At 55.2% G+C, this 21,416-nt stretch overlaps 6 protein-coding genes across 6 annotated transcripts; 4 read left to right on the top strand and 2 right to left on the bottom strand.

The window, feature by feature from the left end:
* Window positions 1–5,190: 5,190 nt before the first annotated feature.
* BBK36DRAFT_1085654 (acid protease) lies at window positions 5,191–7,078 on the bottom strand (the record flags this gene model as incomplete). Its single annotated transcript, XM_024888958.1, has 2 exons — window positions 5,191–6,476; window positions 6,646–7,078. Coding segments are annotated over 2 exons (1,719 nt in total), but the record flags the coding sequence as incomplete, so codon positions are not given.
* Window positions 7,079–10,198: 3,120 nt separating this feature from the next.
* Window positions 10,199–10,861, bottom strand: BBK36DRAFT_1111416 (glutathione peroxidase; the record flags this gene model as incomplete). The annotated part of the gene is made up of 2 exons (XM_024889703.1): window positions 10,199–10,668; window positions 10,819–10,861. The coding sequence occupies 2 exons, from the start codon at window positions 10,859–10,861 to the stop codon at window positions 10,199–10,201; spliced, it is 513 nt and encodes a 170-aa protein (XP_024752915.1).
* Window positions 10,862–12,915: 2,054 nt separating this feature from the next.
* On the top strand, window positions 12,916–13,918 carry BBK36DRAFT_1165848 (NAD(P)-binding protein; the record flags this gene model as incomplete). Its single annotated transcript, XM_024894828.1, has 2 exons — window positions 12,916–12,995; window positions 13,066–13,918. 2 exons carry the CDS (start codon window positions 12,916–12,918, stop codon window positions 13,916–13,918), a joined length of 933 nt encoding a protein of 310 aa, XP_024752914.1.
* A 508-nt stretch (window positions 13,919–14,426) lies between these two features.
* Window positions 14,427–15,080, top strand: BBK36DRAFT_1138017 (hypothetical protein; the record flags this gene model as incomplete). The annotated part of the gene is made up of 3 exons (XM_024893212.1): window positions 14,427–14,519; window positions 14,588–14,603; window positions 14,692–15,080. 3 exons carry the CDS (start codon window positions 14,427–14,429, stop codon window positions 15,078–15,080), a joined length of 498 nt encoding a protein of 165 aa, XP_024752913.1.
* Window positions 15,081–15,888: 808 nt separating this feature from the next.
* On the top strand, window positions 15,889–18,132 carry BBK36DRAFT_1207064 (hypothetical protein; the record flags this gene model as incomplete). Its single annotated transcript, XM_024897370.1, has 3 exons — window positions 15,889–16,094; window positions 16,172–16,727; window positions 16,819–18,132. 3 exons carry the CDS (start codon window positions 15,889–15,891, stop codon window positions 18,130–18,132), a joined length of 2,076 nt encoding a protein of 691 aa, XP_024752912.1.
* A 1,427-nt stretch (window positions 18,133–19,559) lies between these two features.
* BBK36DRAFT_1110230 (aldehyde dehydrogenase) lies at window positions 19,560–21,413 on the top strand (the record flags this gene model as incomplete). The annotated part of the gene is made up of 5 exons (XM_024889556.1): window positions 19,560–19,892; window positions 19,967–20,199; window positions 20,294–20,509; window positions 20,617–21,017; window positions 21,118–21,413. The coding sequence occupies 5 exons, from the start codon at window positions 19,560–19,562 to the stop codon at window positions 21,411–21,413; spliced, it is 1,479 nt and encodes a 492-aa protein (XP_024752911.1).
* Between the last annotated feature and the right edge of the window lie 3 nt (window positions 21,414–21,416).

Here is a 21,416-nt window from a genome sequence, read left to right as displayed (position 1 = left end):
CCTCTTTCATCAAGCTACAGGCAGCAAGAGGGAGCTACTCAACACACCAGTTGGTCTAGCCGCATACTCGGACGCAGGGTCGGAGAGCTCAGATTCGTCAATACCTTTTTACAAAGGCCAACCATCACATTTTTGGTTTCAAGGGCCCTACCGAAGAAAAAAGAAGGGAAAAAGTATCTCTCATCTCTGACTGCCACGCAGGGACTCCGCAAGCTCAAGAGCTATGCCGAGAGTAATCGCACCCAGTCAAGCACGCAATTGATATGTGATTCTACACAGTCTCGCTTTGCCTTTCTCTCACGGCTTCGCAGGGGCTCTGGGTACAGATGTTGATGGTCAACAGAGTATTGAGAGCGAGAAAGCAAAGAAGCATGGAACATGACAGCAGCAAAGCACGCACATAACTGGGGTCACCAAGCCCCGCCAATAGTCGCCATGTCAAATCGGCGGCAAAACGACTTGTATCCCGGCATTTCCACTTCGAACAGACTGCGAGCCCAAAGGTGGACAGAAGTCGAATAATACTGCTAGTACTAAGGTACGAATTACATCCACACTGCACGCGGTTTTCCGAAATGAAAGTCATGCATGGGCAGTGGATATGCAGCGTCGCATTCCCAGTCTACGGCTGCACTGCAGAGACAGGCTAAAGGCAAATCTGCAGAAGCTATGTAGATTGGAGGGCGAAGGTTACGGACGAGTGCGTAACAAACGGTTAGCATCAAGCGTCTGCGGAGCACTTGGGCTTGCCCCAGCTCCCCCACATGGGACTCTAGGTGTTCTTGTCGGATCTCTTTTGACGGTCTTTTCCATGGTGTTGTTTCCCTTTACTCGCTCTTGTCGTTGAGCTCCGGAGTTGAGTTCCCACCTGCAATACGAACAGGCCCCCTGGTGCTTTTTACTTTTCACGATCCTGGAACTTATGGGCCGGACCAAACGGCATACAGCACGAACCCCGTTCACCAGTCTGTCAAGACTATCTTCAAGGGATACCGGATCGTTTGTTCCTCATATCACAACGTTGCTTCAGCACATAGAGTAGTAGTTCGGAGAAGCGATATCTCGCCGAATATCTCTATTCTGGAGACGATCAATGGAAACAATCCCCATAGGAAATGCCCATAGCCATCTCTCCCCCCGGACAATTGGGATGCGGCGACAGCCGTTGACGGCTTGTTCACGTACCCCGGACAGTGGCTGTTGAGGTAACATCTCCTTTCATGCGACATGGAACGCTACATTCGAGCTGTTGACTGGCGGGGGTGCGACATTGCTTCGTACAGCCAAAAGGATACCTCTTATGGAAGGTATGAAGCCATCCACACGTCAAACGGGCAATACGCTCTGTCCAGATGCTTCTCGAATCAGAGTAGCTGGTGTGCATTCTGCTTGGCCTGCATACGAAGCCTGCAATCAAAGGAATAGGACAGGCAGGGACATGTTCTGCAGCCCTGAAACTGCGAGGCTATTCCCGCCTTTCTGGCTCTCGACCTGTTGTTTACTGTGGTACGGAGCACAGTTGGGCTAGTAGTACCACTGGTCTCTTCGCCTCCGCTCAAATCGGGCCCCTTGCATGAACTCCGAAGACGACAAAAGATGTCTGCGGGTGGGATTTATAGCCGCAGTTCCCGAAGCCCTTTGGAGGGTGGCGGCGAGACGCCGATGCTCCTCCTCCAAGTCCATCCTTTGCATGATCCGGTCGCACTGCACCTACAGTTCGGCACGGCAAGTCTCTCGATCTTGCCACGGGATTGGCCGCCAGCATAGGGTGCTGCTCATCAACTCGGCCGGAAACCCAGCCGGCCGTTCAAACCAATGGCTCGGACTACTCCCGACGTCCATCTGAGCTCCTCAGCCAGAGTCCATTCACGATACGCGCCCAGGTGTCGCACCTGTTGTGGAGACAACCAGTTTGCCTTACCCTGCGATCGCTTCACGGCTTTCATGGCTGATCACCTTTTTCTATCCCCACCTCTAATCGTTTGCCACAAGGCAATGGATGGCCCTTTTCCATAGAATACAACACAGTTGAGGTCAAGAAAGAGTCAAGGCAGATGAAAGAGTGAGGAAACAAGTCGCCAGGTTTGCCCGAAAATCAAGCAGCTTGGCAGCGCACCCTAGGCAGTTGGGCGATGAAACTGTCTCGCCTCGCCTGCTGAGTGCCCTTTTTGGCGCATCCTACCGGTCGGCCCGTCGATTCCTTTGTTGGAGTCGGAGCCCGGAGTTGACCATGCCGCGGTAGATACTATGCTGCTAGGAGGCAGTGATCGTCGATACGCGCCCCCTCTGTCCCCCCCAAACAACGCGATGACAACGGGAGAGCAGGGTCCTGGTCTGTCAGAAAGGGTCCTAGCAATGGGCCTTATCGCAGCTGGACTTACACGCGTTGCCATATATAGCATGGGTGCAGATACCACGTTCAAGTACGAGCGACGTCGAGGGCAGAGAAAAACGAACTTTTGCCTCTGCTCCACCCCTCCCAGAGGCACACACAGAAGGGGAGGAAAGGACTGGAGTGGCATTAAAGACAACATGTACGAGGGCGAATTGGGCAGCGCGGGGTTGCGGTCTGGTCCATGACGAGAACAATGTCCTTTTGCGGCTTTCACCATTCCCTCAGTTTCTTGGCGGTGCTGCTGCCTTTCCAGCTGGTGCCGGCGGCCGCCCGATGACGATGCGCTTGTGTGTCTATTTTGATTTGTGTTCCTTTGCTTTGGCTTTTCTTGTTGTGCGTGTGGGTTGAGAACAATCTGCATCTGCATCTGCATTTGCATGGAGTGGAGTGGGGTTTTCACATGGAAAACAAAGGAACAAGCAAAACAAACAAACAAACATGGAGCGTGGCTGTAAACCACTCGGAAAGCTGCCTGGCCCTTTTGACCTCATGATCTTTATTGAAAGTACCACGGTTGAAAGAGTCATGGGGGATTCTGAGTATACCGGCGACTTACTCAAGGGCGACCTTGACGCTGGTTCTGATCTCCCTTTGTCCGTTTCTTGCTCTCCCCTCGCCCTCTCCTCTCTTCTTCTTCCTCTTCTTCTTCCTCCATGTCTTTCTTTTCAATCTACTCTCTTTTGTCTTGTCTCTTGTCTTTTGTCTATTTCTCTGCGCTGTTTCCTGTGCCGAACATGAGGGTGTAGCCCGCACCCACACCATCATATCTGAAATCCCGCTAGGATCTTGATAAGAGATCGCACTTTTTGACCATCTCAAGATCCTCCCTCCCTCTCATCAGCCCTTTCTCAGTAGGGATGGCGAGTTTTGCCCCTCCTAGCCATCTGCAGCGTCCTTAGAATGGCAGCGTAACTGATGGAAACAAATAGAAAACAAAAAAAGATGAAGAAGGGAAAGGGAGTGAAGTCTCGATTCTCAATCGTCGACCAGATCCGCTTAAGAACAAGAGTAACTGCTCGATACTTTGGGGGGGGGGGGGGGGGGGTGAAGAAGGGAAAGGGAGTGAAGTCTCGATTCTCAATCGTCGACCAGATCCGCTTAAGAACAAGAGTAACTGCTCGATACTTTGGGGGGGGGGGGGGGGGGAGAACGGGGGGGGGGGAAACAGGTTCTGCATAGAGAGCAACGAGTATGAGAAGGGAAAATGTTCTACGGGGGAGACTGCTATATGATGTGGTTTGAAGCATATCCCGAGAGCGGGGGATTCGGTTCGTGTGCTTCTATTCCCCTCTTCTTTTTATTCGTTGCCTTTCATTCTACTCCTTAGAAGGAATAGGTGTCCTCTTTCTGGAGTCCGAAGATGCATTTTCCGCTTTGTGTCCCTGTAAAGATTGAGTATGGTTGCTATAACGAGAGGATTCCGTAAGGAAGAAGAGAGACGCATGAAACATTCCCTCCGTGAGAAAACGCACCGCCATTTTAGCAGCATAAGAGCATTGGTAGATTCAAGCGAATATATACGCATATTGATCGAAAAGTGCTGATCGTGATTGTGAGTAATGTACCAGCCACCAGGCTATGCCATGACCTAGCTGATTATGGTGAGCGGTAGAGGTCGAAAATGTTGATCACAATGTGAGTATGACAGAGCCATCAGGTTATACCACGACCTGGCTGATCATGGTGAACGGCAGAGGCCAAAGGCTTTTGAACATTATGATGTAGTAAGCATAAGGCAAAAGGACATATCGTCACATCGTTTCATAACGTTGCTTCACGAAAGCGCCGTTACCTAGGAAGCCATACCACAACTTGAAGTTACTTTGCAGGATGCATGAGACTCCATTCACGTACATGTCAACGCACAGAGCACCATTCCATTCTGCAAAAAAGATCAACTCCACGGCGATGGGCTTTGGAATTCAAGGCAGCCAGCATGGTAGGAAGACAAGTAATAGATATTAATCGAGATATGGGACATCCATCCCATGAACTTCTACAGAAGCCTCGCAAAGAGAAATAATTATCCACAACTCTGGACTGGGTAAAATGGTATATAGCATCATGGGGCCAAGCGACAGACACCAACGGAACCCTTGATCAGTGATCCGCCTTCCGTACACGCACATTCATACAGACACGCGCCCGTGCACTGGTCGTCTCCTCTGTCTATGGGTGCGTGAGCTTCTCTTCTTCTCCGTCAACATAACCAAAGTGTACAATGCTCATCTCGTATTCACATGAATTTACAACAAAGCAGCAGCCACAGCTCCGGCCAACAGAGCCACGATGGCAGGGGCGCGGGATTCGGCAGCTCCGGCCGGAACAGGAGGCAGGCCGGACTGGGCAGGTTGAGAAGGAACACCGGTGCTGCCAGGGGCGACGACGGTCGTCAATCCACCGGTAGGGAAGGGAACGGGAGCCGGCGTGACGGCAGGAACGCTGGCAGCTGGGGAAGAAACGGCATGCTGAGGCGGAGGAGGAGGAGGAGGCGGGTAGTAGGCGGACTGGGCCGGGCTGGTGGCGACAGGGGCTGTGGGCGATGGCACCACGCTGGTCGAGACGGGAGCCGAAGCAACGACAGAGGGGGTGGGAACCGCAGCGCCAGGGATCTGGACGGGGGCCGTCTGGGTGACAATGGGAGTGACAACAATGACGTGAGGCGCCGTCTGGGGGTTGCTGCAGGTGTCCTTGCCTTGGCTGCAGGTGTAGGTGTTGGGCAGCGTAAAGGTCGCAGTGATCTCGGGAGCGGCGGGCCTGGGAGGAGCCGTGGTGGGATGCGGGCCGTCCTCAACGGGGCACCAGGTCGTGTACGCCATGACAACCTCAGTCGTGACGTGGCCAACGGGGCAGTTGGTGACCGAGGGCGGGCACGAGGTAACGGTGTACACGTTGGTGGTGGTGAAGGTCGACGTGTAGGTCGGGGCGGGCGTGGTGGCGGAGCCAGAGCCAGAGCCAGTGACAGTGCCAGAGGCAGCGGCCGCGGAGGTGGTGCCGGCAGCGGCAGCGCCGGTGCTGGACTCGGAGAGGACGGAGCTAGAGCCGGCGGCGGCAACGGAGCTGAGGCTCGGGATGGGGTAGGGGGCAGTGCCGTTGCTGAATCGGTGAGAGGTCGTGGGCAGAGCTCCGGTGGTGGCGGGCGCAGTGGTCAACGGCACGCTGGTGGTCTCGGCGGCAGAAGTCGAGGCAGCCTCGGAGGTGGTGGTGGCCAGCTCAGACGTCTCGGCGGCGGCAGAGGTAGCCGTGGTCGCCTCGGCAGAGGTGGTCGCGTTGGGGTCGGTGGAGGAAGCGCACTTGCCAATGGCAGAAGCCGGGACGGCGTCGGCGCCGGAGCCGATGGGGATCAGCTCGGTACCACAGTCCTCGTTGGCAGCAATGTGGATCTCCTGGTTGTCCCAGTCAAAGACGACGTAGGCAGCGCGCAGGAAGGTGTCGCCCAGAACAGGGAAGTTGTCGTCCTGGGAGACACCGAGCTTGCAGATGCCCAGGTCGGGCTGCTGCCAGATGAAGTCCTTGTACTCAACGTCGACCACAACGTTGCCAAACTTGAAGTTGACACGGCCGGGGGTGTCGATGATGTCGCAGTCCACGATGTAGTCGCCGGAGGTGGACTCCAGACGGGCCGAGGGGAAGGCCTCGAGGATCTTGTCCATCAAGGGACCGGGGAGCGTGCTGACGGTGTAGCCGCTGTCGAGGAGAACCGGCTGGCCGTTGGGCTTGTCGAAGATCTCAACCTTGGATCCATCCTCCTTGGTGATGGTCATGCCGTCCATGTTGACCCAGTAGCGGGTGTAGCCATCGGGAGACTGGGCGGCGGGGATGATGGGCTTCTTGGCAAGGGGGCCAGAGAACTTCTTGATGTCGATTCCACCATAGGTGACGGAGCCTCGGTCGCTGTCGAGGCCACGGATGTCGAGACTGAAAGCCCTGCTCTTGATGAAGCCTTGCTTGACCAGGTTGTCAATGACAAAGGGGTAGGGGCTTGTCCAGCCGCTCAGGTCGGGGCCGGCACCGAGGATACCAACGGAAGCAAACTCGCTGTCAGTGGCAACACCGAAGACCTGCTGGTTGATTCGCAGAGCTGCATTGCTGGTCAGCGAGCCTCCTTTTCCAATCTCCCCTTTCATCTCCTAGCTATCGAGGTGTTTCTCAAAAGACATTGAAACAAACTTGAGCCGACTTCACCGGCTACCTTGTTCACTTAAATTCCCCCACTGTGACAGCTCCGGGTAGAGAAGGGCATTACTTACAGCCGAGCTGGACATAGTCGTAGCCGTAGTTGAAATCAACGAAGCCGGTACCATATTTGATACCTCCGGGAGCCTTGGCGTCGACATAGGTCGTGGAAAGGTTGTATTGGCCAAATGTCTTGCAAAAGGCAGGGTCCGTTGCCTTGCTGCACACGGGGTTGACCCAGAGCTCGGAGGAGCCAGTATCGAAATTGACGCTCACTGCCTGCGGTGGTGTGCCAATCTCGAGTTGGATGCTGTAGAAGTAACCAGTCTGCTGGGACTGCAGATCGGCGCTATCCTGGCGCCTGTGAAGGTGCTTCGAGGTGGCACCCTTGGTGGTGGTAAGAGCATATCGCATAATTCCATTCTGCTGGGCGATTGTGTCGTCGATGAATTCGAGGGCGTGAGCCGCAAGCGGCAGGGCCGCGAGGCCGTAAAGAGTGGAACGCATACTTGTAGCGAACGTATGCAATTGCCGGCGTAAGGAATGACCGGCAAAGAAGCTGTAATAAAATAGAAGCACGAAGAAGAAGGAAAGACTGAAAAGCAGTTGGACCAAAAAAAGGGAGCGACGTAGGCGAGAAGGAGGGAGACCTCTGAGGTCGAGATGGAGAGCGAGGGAGCTGGTCCAGGGAGCATTATGTATAATCAATTCGCCGTCCCGTACCCTGCTTGCTCGTGTGGATAATTACTCGTAGTCGACGAGCGAACAGAGACGACTCGACCAACCCAGGCGATCCATGGCCCTGGCGTGGGTCCCAGCATCCTTGTCCGTACATGTATGGCGTCGCTTGGGAGCAGTCAAACGGCCACAGGGTTGCGCCAGTCAAGGTACGGGCAGGACGGCTCTGCCAGCGTTTGTTTGGGCCAAGCCGCGGCAGTGGGTAATCGTGGGCGCACAGAGGAAATGAGCAATTGAAGACGAGCAAGGGGTCTAGAGCTCTCCCGGCTTCACCTCCTCCTTGTGGCGAATCAACAGTTGCACACGAGCGAGCCAACACCTGAAGAGGCCTCAAGCTTCAAGCTTCTGCAGCTCAGCGGGCGAGTTCCTGCAGCGGGATACGGACGGAGCGCTCGGTGGCACCAGATAAGCTTCAATCGAAGCTAAGGTGCTATGAAGATAGAGTCGTGAGCGTGAAGCCGGTCTGCTTCGATCACCTGTGCGTGCCTCCCGTGCCTCCCGTAGCTGCATGCCGTATCCATTGCTTTGCAAAGCTCGGACGGGCGCCTAGACGGACGCATCTATCCGGACTCCTTTCTTTCCCTTCCTTTTTCTTGCCCGCCATCTCATGTATGAACGCGTTGGCTCTGTCATATTCTAGTGAACAAACATTCAGCTGCTCTGCTCTCCCAGCCAGACTACCGAGAGAGGAGGGGAGAGGACCTGCTTCTTAGGGCCTTGGCGACGATCCTGAAATCAGGCAATTATCGAAAGTCGCTCCTCTGCAGGAATAGGGATCCCACCGAATGCCATTTGCGCCAATCGCATCTCACATCGCTCGATTGCACTTGTAGATCCTGCTCGTCCGTGAGGCTGCGCAGGCAAGCATTAGAGGGTCCTTCCAGGGCACCGTCACCTGTGCGGAGAGTGACAGAGGATTACTGTAGCAGCGGTAACCAAACGAAAAGTTTCAGAAGCATGAAGTGGGAGAAATAGGGCCCAGCCTAAACAACGGGGCGGGCAGGCAGGGATCGAGTCGTAAAGGGGCCCCCAGCTGAACTGGAAGAGACATTAATGACGAAGGGGCCGCTGAGCGGAGAAGACGAAACATGACGGATGGCTCGCCAAGCCAGACACGGGAGGCGACAGCACAGCAGCGCGGCGCTTCGGGCACTGGGAGCTGTGCTTTGCCTGCTGACGTGTCCGGCCGATCAACAGAGGCTGTGGTAAAGGGGAGCGACTGGTGTGATTCGTGGTCATGGACCGTGTCCGTCGTCGTTCTTTTTTTCTTCTTCTCCTTTGCCGTGGTGATGCTTGGATGCTGGGAGGGAAAGTCTGGGATGACAAGCGGCCTGGATGGGAAGGACGCACTGCAGTGGTCGCCACCACGTTTCGGTTCCTGCATTAGGCCAGCACGCTTCCCGCCTAGGCTGCCCCTATCGGGCGCTAGCACGGCAGCGCTCTGCAGGGGCCGCCCATCCAATCCCTCCAACTTACCAGCCAGCCTTCACCAGTCGCTGTGAGCCGTCGCAACGGGGGCCTGTGATCGCCGCAAGGCACTGCGATTGCGCTGAGCGATAACGCGCTGATAGCGCACTTTGACTTTTTGTCTTGTCCATCCATCTTTGGCGCTCAGCCACCGTGGCATCTCATCTTGCGTCCCCAGGTGATGGTTGGCAAACAGGCTGATGCCGGTTCACGGTGGCTTCCCTGTATGTAGCTTCTTACGGAGTACATACTAGTTGTACACGTAGGAGTAGCAGCTCCGTTTCCCCAGAGCAACTGCTGCTGAGGACGCTGGTTCTCGAAAACTAGCCTGGATCGGAATCCCTTTGGCGGAGATTGACCGTGCCAAGCGTTCCGTCAAATTGGATGCAAGATGAGAGGATTAAGTGTGTACGGGGTACGGATACTTCAATGCTAAATCAAGACGATCTTCCAGCAGCTGAGATGGAGTCGTTGGTTGATGCATGGCTTCAATCTTAGCCTTGCCTCAACTTGTAGAGACGAGATACGAAGGTAGGGGATGAAGCTTGGCACCTTTACCTGAACTCCTTTAGACGAATGACCTTGTTCAGCTGCGAGGTGGTACCTGTACGTAGCAACCGTGATTCGGGCGATGTTAATATCTTCAGGTAACAGAACAGACACAGATGCTCCAGCACTTCGCTTACACGCAACCCAAGCCACCGTCTGCTCGAGCAAGACAGCTGGATGGTTTACACGAGCGAAGTCAAAGTCCGATCCGTGCAACGGTACAGCCGCAAAACCCCGTTGCCGGTGCATGTCTTACCTAATAGGCAATTGTTAATCCAGACGTCACCCGTTGTCTCTCTTCCCATGGCCAAGAGAGTAAAGCATCCAAACAAATGAGCTTAATGTGTTGCCGAGCATCTCATATAGAGCTTCGGCTGGTAAGCGAGTAATGATTGTTTGCTTACAAGCCGCCTAAGAGGTATCAACACATACCCATATGTGTGGGATGTGTATGGCACTACTACTGTAAGACGGTTTATAAGCTGGAGCTTGGTGCATATTGAATTCAGGATTGACATATAGCATACACATGAACAAAAGTTCATCTGCGCGACTCGAAAAGGCATAAAAACCTCCAGGGTAGGTTCAAGATGCGCTTTTGAGCGAAGGGATATTCCACGCACAGGCCGGCTGGCAACTCGACTTTTCTGCCATCATGGCTGCTCCAGGGAGACAGAAGAAAAGAACAAAAAAGAGAAAAAGAAGAAAAGATCAGACCCAGATTTCGGGGAAAGATCATGATCGGGCATCTGTGATCAGTGCCAGAAAAGTGTTGGCAGGGGGGGTATATTTCGTCAATGGCATGATTATTATTTACAATCTATTCTACCCCTCACATCTCCAACCCCATCGCAAACCGCCACCCAGCAGCATCTAGGGCGCGGGCTGCTTGATGGCCTCAATAATCTTATCCTGAATCTTCTCCGGCTCCGTCGTGCTGGCCCAGCGCCCAATCACCTTTCCATCACGGCCGATTAAGAACTTCTCAAAGTTCCACTTCACCCTCTCCAGGCCGAGCAGGCCGGGCTTCTCATGCTTGAGCCACTTGTACAGCGGGTGGGCGTCGTCGCCGTTGACGTTGACCTTGCCCATGACGGGGAACGTGACCTTTTGGTCGAGCGAGCAGAAGTTCTGAATCTCCTCGTTGCTGCCGGGCTCCTGGCCGCCGAACTGGTTGCAGGGGAAGCCGAGGACGACAAAGTCATCGGGGTACTCCTTCTTGATGGCCTGGTAGACGGACTCGAGGTTCTTGTACTGGTAGGTGAAGCCGCACTTGGACGCGGTGTTGACGACGAGGACGACCTTGCCCTTGAACTTGTCCAGCGGGACTTCGTTGTCGGTGGCTACAAGACGATGCGCTCGTTAGTACAAGATGACGATGACTCAATGGGTTATGGCGGTTGTGGTACGATGTCTGGCGCAGACTGCGGGGTGTTGTGTCGCAATTCTGTCGCAAGATTCGGCGGCGAAGAATCAGAGAAGGAGGGGCTTACCGTCGGGCACCTTGAAGTCGAAGAAGTTGGTGGCGGAAGACATTGTAGAGAAGAGTCTGTTTGGAGTCGGGGGAGTGGCTGCGTGCTGGTGATGCGAGCTGATGGTGCGATGGTGGTGATGCAGAGTCGGAAAGGCTGAGACGGAGGCCGAGGCAGACGATATAAATGCAACTCTCGAGTCAGTCCACTGATGACGTTTTGCTCCTAGTGGCGCACGGCACGGTGCTCCCAGTCGGGGCTGCGCCGTTGGCAGAGCCCGGGCGAGGGATTTGGAATTTGGGCAACGGGCCATTTTGCAGTTTTCGAGCTGGTCCGATGACAAAGCCGGCGGTGCAATTATAACAAGCAAGCAAGCAAGCGGCCTTGTTCACGATATGAGCTTAGTTCTCGCGCCTGTTGATAGCCTTTTCAACTTCAGCCTTCCGGGACCCATCGGCTCAACGATCTGTTCGGCCTCGGCAGCCCCACGGGTGGCGACGGGCCTGGCGTCTTTCAGCGCACAATCTCAAAGCTGTACTACTGTGACCCTTCGTAATGGATTAGTATTATTGCTCGCATCCACTGCCCTGAGGTATTCCGTTATACCGGGTTTGCGGGTGAAGTACTCGAAAGCTCTCCATGGGTCTTGGTAGCACCTGAGCTTCCGAACGGGCCGGAACGGAGCACTGAATCTGTCCGCATCGCTAGAGAGGTAAACTTGCTGGATCCCGCACCTAATAATACACGCAGTTCCTACTGAGGGTGAAAAGCCGTCGATAAAGTTGCGTCTTAACTTGCCCTCCTCGTCCATGTGTCTTGCTTCGCGGCTTTCAGTCAACCTTGACGAATGCGAATGCGAACGACAGCTGGATGCGTGATGTCATGCGTCAGCCAGCAGAGGCGGGTTCTTTGTTCTCTGGATTACCAGGGACCAAGCTAAAAACAGCCTCGGAGGCGGGTTCTTGTTCGCGGCCCAGCGATTGAGTGCTTACATGAGGGTCGATCAACCAACAAGTATCGAGCGTATTCCTTTGCCGTATTGCATTTCTGTCCTGTCAAGAGTTTTCGCCGTGTTGCAAGTCGTCTGAGGCGTTTCTAAAATTTGGCGACTTTGAGTAGCTAGACTTTGTCTTTGTATGCATTGCGTTCCGCCTGACAAGGCCCCAACCTCTTTACGACAGCGATCGAGGCATACAATTCTTGTTGCAATGAACCAATCAGCGCCCACAATAACGCTGATATGTGGGCTTGAGTGTCATTGTTATCGAGGAACCAGGCTGTCGTCGTTGTCAGATCCTTACAACTCACACTTTCGGCCCGTCCAAGCTAGAGTTTGGGTTTCGCATCACTTAGAACAGACGGCGTGTAGTGGGAGTCGAGCCTCGACATGACATGACGTTGGTAACCGTTCAGTCACATGTCAAGAGCTGACGACGGAGACTTGGGAGTGAATCAACGTGATTATGCAAACCTGCAACCACTGCAATCATGTGGTATTATGAAATCCGGGCGTCAAATTCGGCTTTGTTTGATCCCGGAATGCCGCATGATCGCATCTTATGGTGGCTTAGAGAACCCTTGTTGCTCGAAGCAGTCTCTCAGTCTGAGTTCAGTGGCATGATTTCCCGATCCTCAAAACAAATGATATAGTTCCGACGCCTCATTGGTCCAGAACCCATTTTGTCAAGCTGTCGGAAAGTGCATATTGTTCGTCGGATTTGGTGCAACTTGCGCTGCTGGTTTTTGAAACGGAGAACGAAGCGTATGTCCGGCTTGATTGGCGGATGAGAGTCTTCCGATGGCTTTGAATCAACAAGGACGCAACAAACTAACGATTATGAATCTCCGCATATAGTTTCAATTCTTATCGAGGGAACCAATACTTGTACGCGATGATTGTGATGCCTGTCCACCTTGCGTTGCAGTGTAAACGGACTAGGAGGTGGGTCGTCGCCATGGGCGGAGTGGAGTGACGTTGACATTTATCGTCAGGCTCTCGGTCTTCCTGAATACGAGAGAGGTTTACTCAGACATGCTGTGCTTCAAGTCGACAACAGCTAGAGTATACAGTTACAGCCTCAGAGAATTTCCATCAGACCCTCACCAAGACGAGTGAAAATGTTTTTCGGTGGGAGTCAATTCTCTCCCGAGAGGGACATTCCTTCTCAAGAAGGCAAAGTAATCGTGGTCACCGGAGGGCAAGTCGTCGACCTTTGAAAATGCCCTGAAAGAAGCTCAGCCCGGCTCATACAAACCCATCCAATACAGGAACACAGGCATCGGCAAAGAGACCATCCTCCAGCTCTGCAAGCACTCGCCGAAAAAGGTCTTCCTCGCCACCAGGAACGAGGCCAAAGCCAAAGACGCCATCACCTCCATCAACTCCCAGCTGCCCGAGCCCGCCGACGTCGAGTTCGTGTCGCTCAACCTCAGCAACCTGGCCTCTGTGGCTTCCGCCGCCGAGACGATTGCCCAAAGCACGGACCGGATTGACCTGCTCTTTCTCAATGCAGGCATCATGAACATGCCGCCGGGCAACAAGACGGACGACGGCTTCGACCTTCAGCTGGGCACCAACCACGTCGGCCACTTTCTCTTCACCAAAAAGCTGCTTCCCGTATTGAAAGAGACCGTCACCAAGTACAATCCCGACGTCCGCGTCATTTCCACATCGTCCATCGGATACAGATTCGCGCCGTCCTTTGAGACCATCATCTCCACCGAGAAGCTCTCGTCACAAGGCCAATGGACGTCCTACGGCGCTTCCAAAGCAGCCAACATCCTCTTTGCCGCCGAGCTGGCCAAGCGGCACCCGGAACTCACCTCGGTGTCTGTCCACCCCGGCATGATCCAGACGGATCTGTATGCGACGACCGCGTCCAACAGCTTCCTCCTGCGAAACCTGATGCGCTTCTTCGGCCCTCTTGTGTACCACGACGTGGCGTACGGCGCCTTGACGCAGCTGTGGGCCGCTACCGTGGGCAAGGATAAGCTTCAGCAGGGCGGGTTTTATGTGCCGATTGCGCAGCTGGAGAGTAAAAACAAGTACGTCGCTGACGCTGATATGCAGAGGAGGCTGTGGGAATGGACGGAGGGGGAGCTGAAGCAGAGGGGCTACTGAGTAGAACTGGGTGCTCATTGTTCATCTGCATGATGGCACTTATAGCGGATATGAAGTCTTATTGTGGTGAATTAGTGTCCTAAGTTTCTCTTGCATGCATCTGACATAGGATAGAGTAGCATAAGCATACAGTACCAGGTATATAATGGTGAGCTCTTGACTTGAAACGGGTATTCGTTACTTTCTTTCTCCGCCTGCTCAGCTCCGTATAATATTACCAGATATGCAGTGAGGGTTTCAACCCGGGCAAGCCAAGGTTCTTCGACAGATCCGTCTGGGACTTGGCCCGGAAGTTGGCCCGTTCGAAGCGGGATCCCCATCTGGTCCGGCCTTGTCCGATCGCGCCGAAAATTGGGACCTCGGAATGATTACCAGATCCAGCTCCGCATTACGCCGGGGGCCCAGCCGGGAGAAGACTTGAAATGCAAGCTCTTCAATGAAGATGTCCCTTTAAGAACTACTTTGACTACCCCCTTGAGTGTTTATGTAGAGTTGAGAGCTTGACAGAATGGCGTTTCCCGAAGCCATCACGGGAGGATGCCTCTGCGGCTCGATTCGCTACTCGATATCTGCGTCTACCGAAACACCATGGCCGCCTCAGGTATGTATGCTCCTACACATCGCTTTTTTGCACACGAAATCACAATGACTTACCCTTTGTGATCTTAGTCATCAACTTGCCAGTGTAAGTGTGGCATACTCCAGACAGTTTTTCGTCGTCGCTAAGCCCTCACCCTGAGAACGCTCACTTGCTAACAGATGAATCTTCACAGGCACCATGTGTCGCAAGTGGACATCATCCCTCATAGCCCAATTCATCATCGTGCTCCCCTCCCAGATCGAGCCGGCGTTCGGCAGCCATGAAACCTTTGCGGAGTACGAATCGTCGCCAGGCCGCTACAGAGGATTCTGCAAGCGGTGCGGGACGTCGCTGGTTTGGCGGTCGACAGACGACGGCAGCACAGTCGACGTCTTCTTGGGGACGGTGGACGAGAAGTGGCTCGTCCATGAGGATGGCGGCAAGGTCGGACAAGCGTTGGCGAGGCCGAATGGGACGCAGTTTTGGATGGAAAATGCTGTTCCGGGCGTGACTGATTTGGTCAAGGGGGGCAAGGAGTTTCCAAGGGAAGGGGAGGATGGATGGGAGAGGAAGAAGGAATAGAGTGTCTATGGCAGATGGATTGGGGCAATGCTTGGAAGTCGAGGCCAGTCTGCGTCGTGTTGTTGCTATTGAGACTTTCACGTGAGCAACCCCCCTTGGCGCTGAGCTGAGGGAAGATGAAGAAGAAGAAGAAGAAGAAGGAGAAGAAGAAGAAGAAGAAGAAGGGAGAAGAGCCTCAGAGAACGTGTGATGAAACACGTTGCTGTGGTAGGAGACTGGGAGAGGCTTGATGGTGCTGCTAGTGGGTAGAGCTAGACTCCACGCCCACTTATTGTCCTTGGAATCTGGGGCCAAATCACACGGACCGAGGCTAGCATCGTCATCATCCTGTCTGATCGCCTGGCTTCCTTTGCGCTTATAGACTCGAACAAGTGGGAAAGACACGGATGCCAGACGAATCGAACGACAAGACACGCCTACATAGTTTCTGTTCCCATCTCGTACCCCGCGTTCTCGTGAGCCCGGCTAGAGTATAGTCCAAGCCCCTGACCTGGAGAATCTGGGGAACCCGCCGGACCGCTGTGGTGCCCGCCTGTGGATGCCAGACGTGGAGACTCCGGACCGAAGCCCGGTGTTGTTTTGAGTCCGGGAGGAAAAGATGAGCTGAGAAGAACCCGGCATCGGTCACCGCTCACGACGAAAAGCGGTGGATTGAGATATATGTATATCCCACCCCCCTTAAGCCCCAGCAGCTGGGAAAAGACCTCGGCTCTAAACGATTCTTAAACCGAGAAGACGGCAAAAGCTCGAAGTATTCAAGGTCTGGAGCGGCAATTGCAGTAACTAGTTGACAGCAGCAGCCCTACCGATGGATCCCCTGGAGCGGCTCAGCACCGACGGCAGCTCTCTCAGTCCAGAGCCGCATTCGTCGAAGCAGCCAGTCCGCAGAGCTAGCAAGGCTTGTCTGGCATGCAGGGCGAGGAAGGTCAGATGCGATGTCACGATACGGTCGCCTTGCGGGAATTGCCAGTGGAACGGGCAGCAGTGTGTGACACATGCTCGACGAGCTAGAAGGTGTGTGTGTGTCGGAGACAGCGAAGCGAGAAGAGGAAGAAGAAGAACCCCTCTGCTAATGAGCACATATACCTTAGACGGAGAAGAAGGCCAGTTACAACGGCAACCCCTTGCGAGCCGGGTGTTACAGAAGAGGCTGCCACGAATGGTGGACCTTGCAACCTGCTCGAGGAGTTTGCCATCGAGTCTCACTCCCTGGACGCGCCCATGTCGATGGACGACCTGGAGCTTCTACGAGCGGACATTGAAGCCGACAAGTCTCCCCAAGAGTCACCGTCAGACATCGTCGACGCCTTTGACCTACCAAGATATGTCCGACCCCTGACGAGCCTCCCTCCAGACGACATGGAGTTTCTGCATGCCGAGGGCGCCCTGAGCCTGCCCGACAGTGCCCTCCAGAATGCGCTCCTCCGGGCCTTTTTCGAATACGTGCATCCGTATGTGCCGACTCTGGATCTCGATGCCTTCTTGCACTCTATAGAGACACCCGATGGGTCCGCGGGACAGGTGAGCTTGTTGCTGCTGCAGGCTGTCCTCGCCGCTGGGACGGCACACGTAGAGCTGCAGCACCTCCGGAATGGCGGATATCAGACCCGGAAGCAAGCCCGCACGGCGTTTCTAAAGCGAGTTCGAGTGAGTTCCATTAACCCCCCCAAAAACCATGACCATGACCATCTACCATGCAGTGAGGGCAGAAGTTTGCTAACTGCTTCGTGACGGGCAGCTCTTGTACAAGTACAACTGCGAGCTCGACCAGATGGTCCTCACCCAATCGCTCCTCCTCATCACCTCCTGGCAAGACGCCTCCGACGAGCACGGCAAGACGTGGTTCTGGATCGACGCCGCCGTCTCCCACGCCTTCGCCGCCGGCCTGCACCTCGAGCCGTCCGCCCACAAGCCCAACCTGTCGAAGCGCAAGCAGCGGCTGCGGCGCCGCGTCTGGTGGTGCTGCTTCATCCGCGACCGCCTGCTGTCCCTGGGCATGAGGCGGCCGCCGCGGATCAAGGACGGCGACTTCCAGGTGGCGATGCTGGAGGAGGCGGACTTCCAGCCGGAGCAGATCCGCAGCGACGATCCGGACCACGGGCGGTTCGAGGCCGTGTGCGTCTATGTCAAGAGCCGCAAGAAGCGCGCCGAGCTGGCGAGGATGTGCGTCGCGCAGGCGACGCTCTGCCGGTCCATGAGCTTCCTGTCGAGCAGCATGTACGTGGCGCCCCAACACGACGGCCTGTTGTCGTCCGAAAAGGAGGCGGCGGCGGCGGCGACTGCAGCCGGCAGCGGCAGCGGCAGTGAGCAAAAGATGTTCACGACGTACATCCGCGACCTGCTGGAGTGGCGCGACGGGCTGCCGGAGGGCGTCTCGTACCGGCCCATCTCGCGCAGCGACATCAGCAGGGACGGCAGCGCGAGCATCTCGCTGGACCGGGCGGTGCTGCACATGATGTACTACGCGGCGGTGCTGTGCCTGTACCGCTCGCGCTTCGTGGCGCTGCTGCGCGAGGCGGAGGAGGCGTCGGCCATGGAGAAGGAGATGTGCAAGATCTACATGCAGCACTCGGCGAAGCGCATCGGCGACATCTCGCGCAACATCTACGACCACGGGCTCGACCGGCTGCTGCCCAGCATGGCGGCCAACATCGCCGTGTCCGCCGCGAGCGTGCACCTGCTGGAGCTCAGGGGCCAGCTGCAGGGCTGCGCGACGGAGCCGAGCTATCGGCAGAGCAGGCGGCTGATGCAGTCCATGCACGACATTTACGCGGGTGCTGATTTGTCAAGGGAGTCGCCCAACTGGCATGAGGAGGAGGAGGAAGAGAAACGGGAGGAGGAGGAGGAGACTAGAAGCAGGCCCGGCGGAGTGGTAGCAACTGAGACGGGGGAGGAGGAGGAGGAGGAGGACTATCTCGTGGCTGACGGGGACTGGCTCAAGGACCTGGAGGCGGCGACGTGCTGGTATGTGGCGGAGCCGTACCGGGCGGACAGCTTTTTGCAGTATCCGGGGGAGGGACTGGATGTGGTGAATGAGTTTTTTGCTTGCTAGGAAGGAAGAACTATCACGGAGTTTATCACGGGGATTCACAAGTGTTCAATGACGGGTATGGGTATATACATGCAGACGGCACAAGGCAAATAAGAGGCAGCTCTGTTACTATCATGGCAGCTGATCTTTCCAGACTCTCTTCAACCATGTATTCTTTTGTTTCCATGCCATGTGAAAAACAGTGCTCTGCCGTCTTCTGTTCCCACTGGCACGTCCCTCAACCCCCCCCTCGATAGACTAAAGACTGCGATATCGGGTCTTCTATCTGATGGCCACAAACTTCCCTCCATATCCAAATACTTTCAAGGTTCCAGTCCAAGTTCATCGTCTGCCCCATTTCTCAAAGCAATCCATCCTCCGCAAAGTCTACATGCAACCGCGCTCCACGTATCAATTCTCAAAGAATTGCCTATTCCGGCATGTGGCGATGCCAGCTCCCCCAGCTTTGCTCTCCTATACACACATCGAGGCAAGCCCCGGATCCATCCCACAGCCTTAATTTTTAGCTCCCGCTGCCACTACTACTACTAACATCAAACCTGTTGGGTCTTCCGTAAAATGGGAAACGATTCCATCCCACTGATTCGCTCCTTTTTACCCCCACAGAGATCACACAGGTCCGATTTGGCGACCCGGATGCTGGGACTCGGCCTCCATTGGCTCTAAGAGCAGCATCTCGGTCCGGCCATTCGTCCATCCTCCTGGGTGGCAGCGGTCCGGTTGAAGCTTGCGCTTGGAATATGGGCGGAGAACGGGGAAATTGGACTTTCGAATCCGGGGTAAACGAAGCGAGGCTTGACCACACGAGGCGAGTTCTCTCTTTCGGTTGTGGGCTGCTTCTTCGTACATTGCATTCAGCTGTACTGGGGTACCTAGTCCAATATTGGCCGTTTCTGCATGTACTTGATATTCACTCATTAGTATACCGGTAATCTGATAATGGCAATAGTAGTAGTTGTGCATGTACTCTCCTAATAGAACGTCCTCTTCTTGCCCAAACGAGGACAAGAGAGAGGAGAAGATCCAGTGCTAGAACGCCTCATGTGATGGTTCAGATAACGAGCCGCCGTTCCAAGGACCAGTGGCTTGCATTTGTTTCGTGCTACGGACCGCATATAGGCTTTTTGATTTGCTGCAGGGAGGGGGAGGGCGCCTTTTGTCGGAGCTGAACTTCTGTTTCTGTGACACGATGTACGAAAGACGTGATATGTAAGGGGGGAGAAAGAGGGCCAAGCTGAGTTTGCATAAAATGGGGTCTTTGATGATGCCTTTGGGTAGAAAAGAAGAGATACACTCCCAACTAGATGAACATTCCCGTTCCAAGCTTCTCCTCTTTCAACTTTTATTGACCATACAACTATCTGTCTTCAAATAATTCAACCAGCAAGCGTCCAACGAGCAACATCTTCACAACCACGCTCTTCACAATGGCCCCCTCCGCAACCTCCCCTCCCCCAACCACCACCGGTCAACCCATCGACCTGCAGAGCAACTACGTCCAGATCATCAACGGCAAAAGCGCTCCAACCGAACACACCCGCCACGGCATCAACCCAGCGTCCCTCGAGCCCAAGCCCGCCGTGCCCGTGGCCACGCAGGCGGACCTCGACCGCGCCGTCGACGCCGCCAGGGCCGCCTTCAAGAAGTGGTCCCGCGTCCCCTACGAGGAGCGCCGGGCCGCGGTGCTGGCCTTTGCGGATGCCATTGACAGGCAGCGCGTCGAGTTTCGGGACCTGTTGATTTCGGAGCAGGGGAAGCCTGTGAGTCAAGAATCTCTCTCTTTATACGATAATATCTCCATTGTGAGAAAACCTGACCCGATGGTTATATACAGATCCCCCAAGCAGATGGCGAGACGGACGCCGCCATCGAGTGGATCAGGGGCATGTCCAACATCAAGCTCCCCGAGGAAGTCGTCGAGGACAACGACAGGCACACCGTCATCACGCGGTACACGCCCCTGGGCGTCGTCGCCGCCATCGTCCCCTGGAATTTTCCCCTGCTGCTCGCCACGGGCAAGATTGCGCCGGCCTTGCTCACGGGGAACGTCATCATTGTCAAGCCTTCGTGAGTCCCCTTCAAACAAGTTTTCGGGGAAGAATCCAGGAAAGAAGCTATAAGTTGCTGGATCAGCTGACAACTTTGAAAAACACTCGTGTAGCCCGTTTACCCCCTACTGCGGCCTCAAGGTCGTCGAGCTGGCGCAGCAATTCTTCCCTCCAGGCGTCGTCCAGTCTCTCAGCGGTAACGACAACCTGGGGCCGTGGCTCACGAGCCATCCCGGCATCGACAAGATCAGCTTTACCGGCTCGACGGCGACGGGAAAGCTGGTCATGCAGAGCGCTTCCAAGACCCTAAAGAGAGTCACTCTTGAGCTGTACGTACGAACCCCTTCCGTTTCCCCAGCATTCAGACAACAACAACCCCCATGAAGAAGACCTTTTCATCTGACAACTGTGCATGTATGACCACCCACCAAAACAGCGGCGGCAACGACCCAGCCATCATCTTCCCAGACGTCGACGTCGACAAGGTCGCCGAAAAGGTCGCCCTCTACGCCTTCCTAAACTCGGGCCAGGTCTGCCTCAACCTCAAGCGCATCTACGCCCACGAGGACATCTACGACCAGTTCCGCGACGCAATGGTCAAGCACGTCCGGGCCTACGCCCTCGGCGACGGCGCCCAGCCGGGCGTCACCCACGGCCCGCTGCAGAACGCCATGCAGTACGACCGCGTCAAGACCTTCTTCGACGACATCGAGAGGCAGGGGTGGAAGGTCGCCGTCGGGGGCAAGATCGAGGCCCCGGAGAAGGGGTACTATGTTGCCCCGACGGTGATTGATCGGCCGCCGGAGGACTCGAGGATTGTCGTCGAGGAGCCTTTTGGTAAGATGAAGCCACAACTCACAATCACCACTACCATCATCACCACCATCATCATCAATCACCGTGAGACGTATAGCATACTGATTTTTGTTTCTGTCAGGCCCCATTGTTCCTCTCCTCTCGTGGTCCTCCGAAGAAGACGTCATCGCCCGCGCAAACAACACCTCCATGGGCCTCGGCGCCTCCATCTGGTCCAACGACATCGACAAGGCTGCCCGCATCGGCCGCGAGATCGAGGCCGGCACCGTCTGGATCAACACCCACTTCGAGATATCACCCATCGTGCCCTTCGGAGGGCATAAGGAGAGCGGCATCGGCGCCGAGTGGGGGACCAACGGCCTCAAGAGCTTCTGTAACGTCCAGTCCATGTTTGTCAACAAGCATGTCGTCAGCTAGACA

The sequence above is a fragment of the Trichoderma citrinoviride genome (genome assembly GCF_003025115.1).
Source record: "Trichoderma citrinoviride strain TUCIM 6016 unplaced genomic scaffold BBK36scaffold_2, whole genome shotgun sequence".
NCBI lineage: Eukaryota > Fungi > Ascomycota > Sordariomycetes > Hypocreales > Hypocreaceae > Trichoderma > Trichoderma citrinoviride.
Note: the sequence above shows the minus strand (reverse complement) of the source record. Positions and strands in the feature narration are given on the sequence as shown.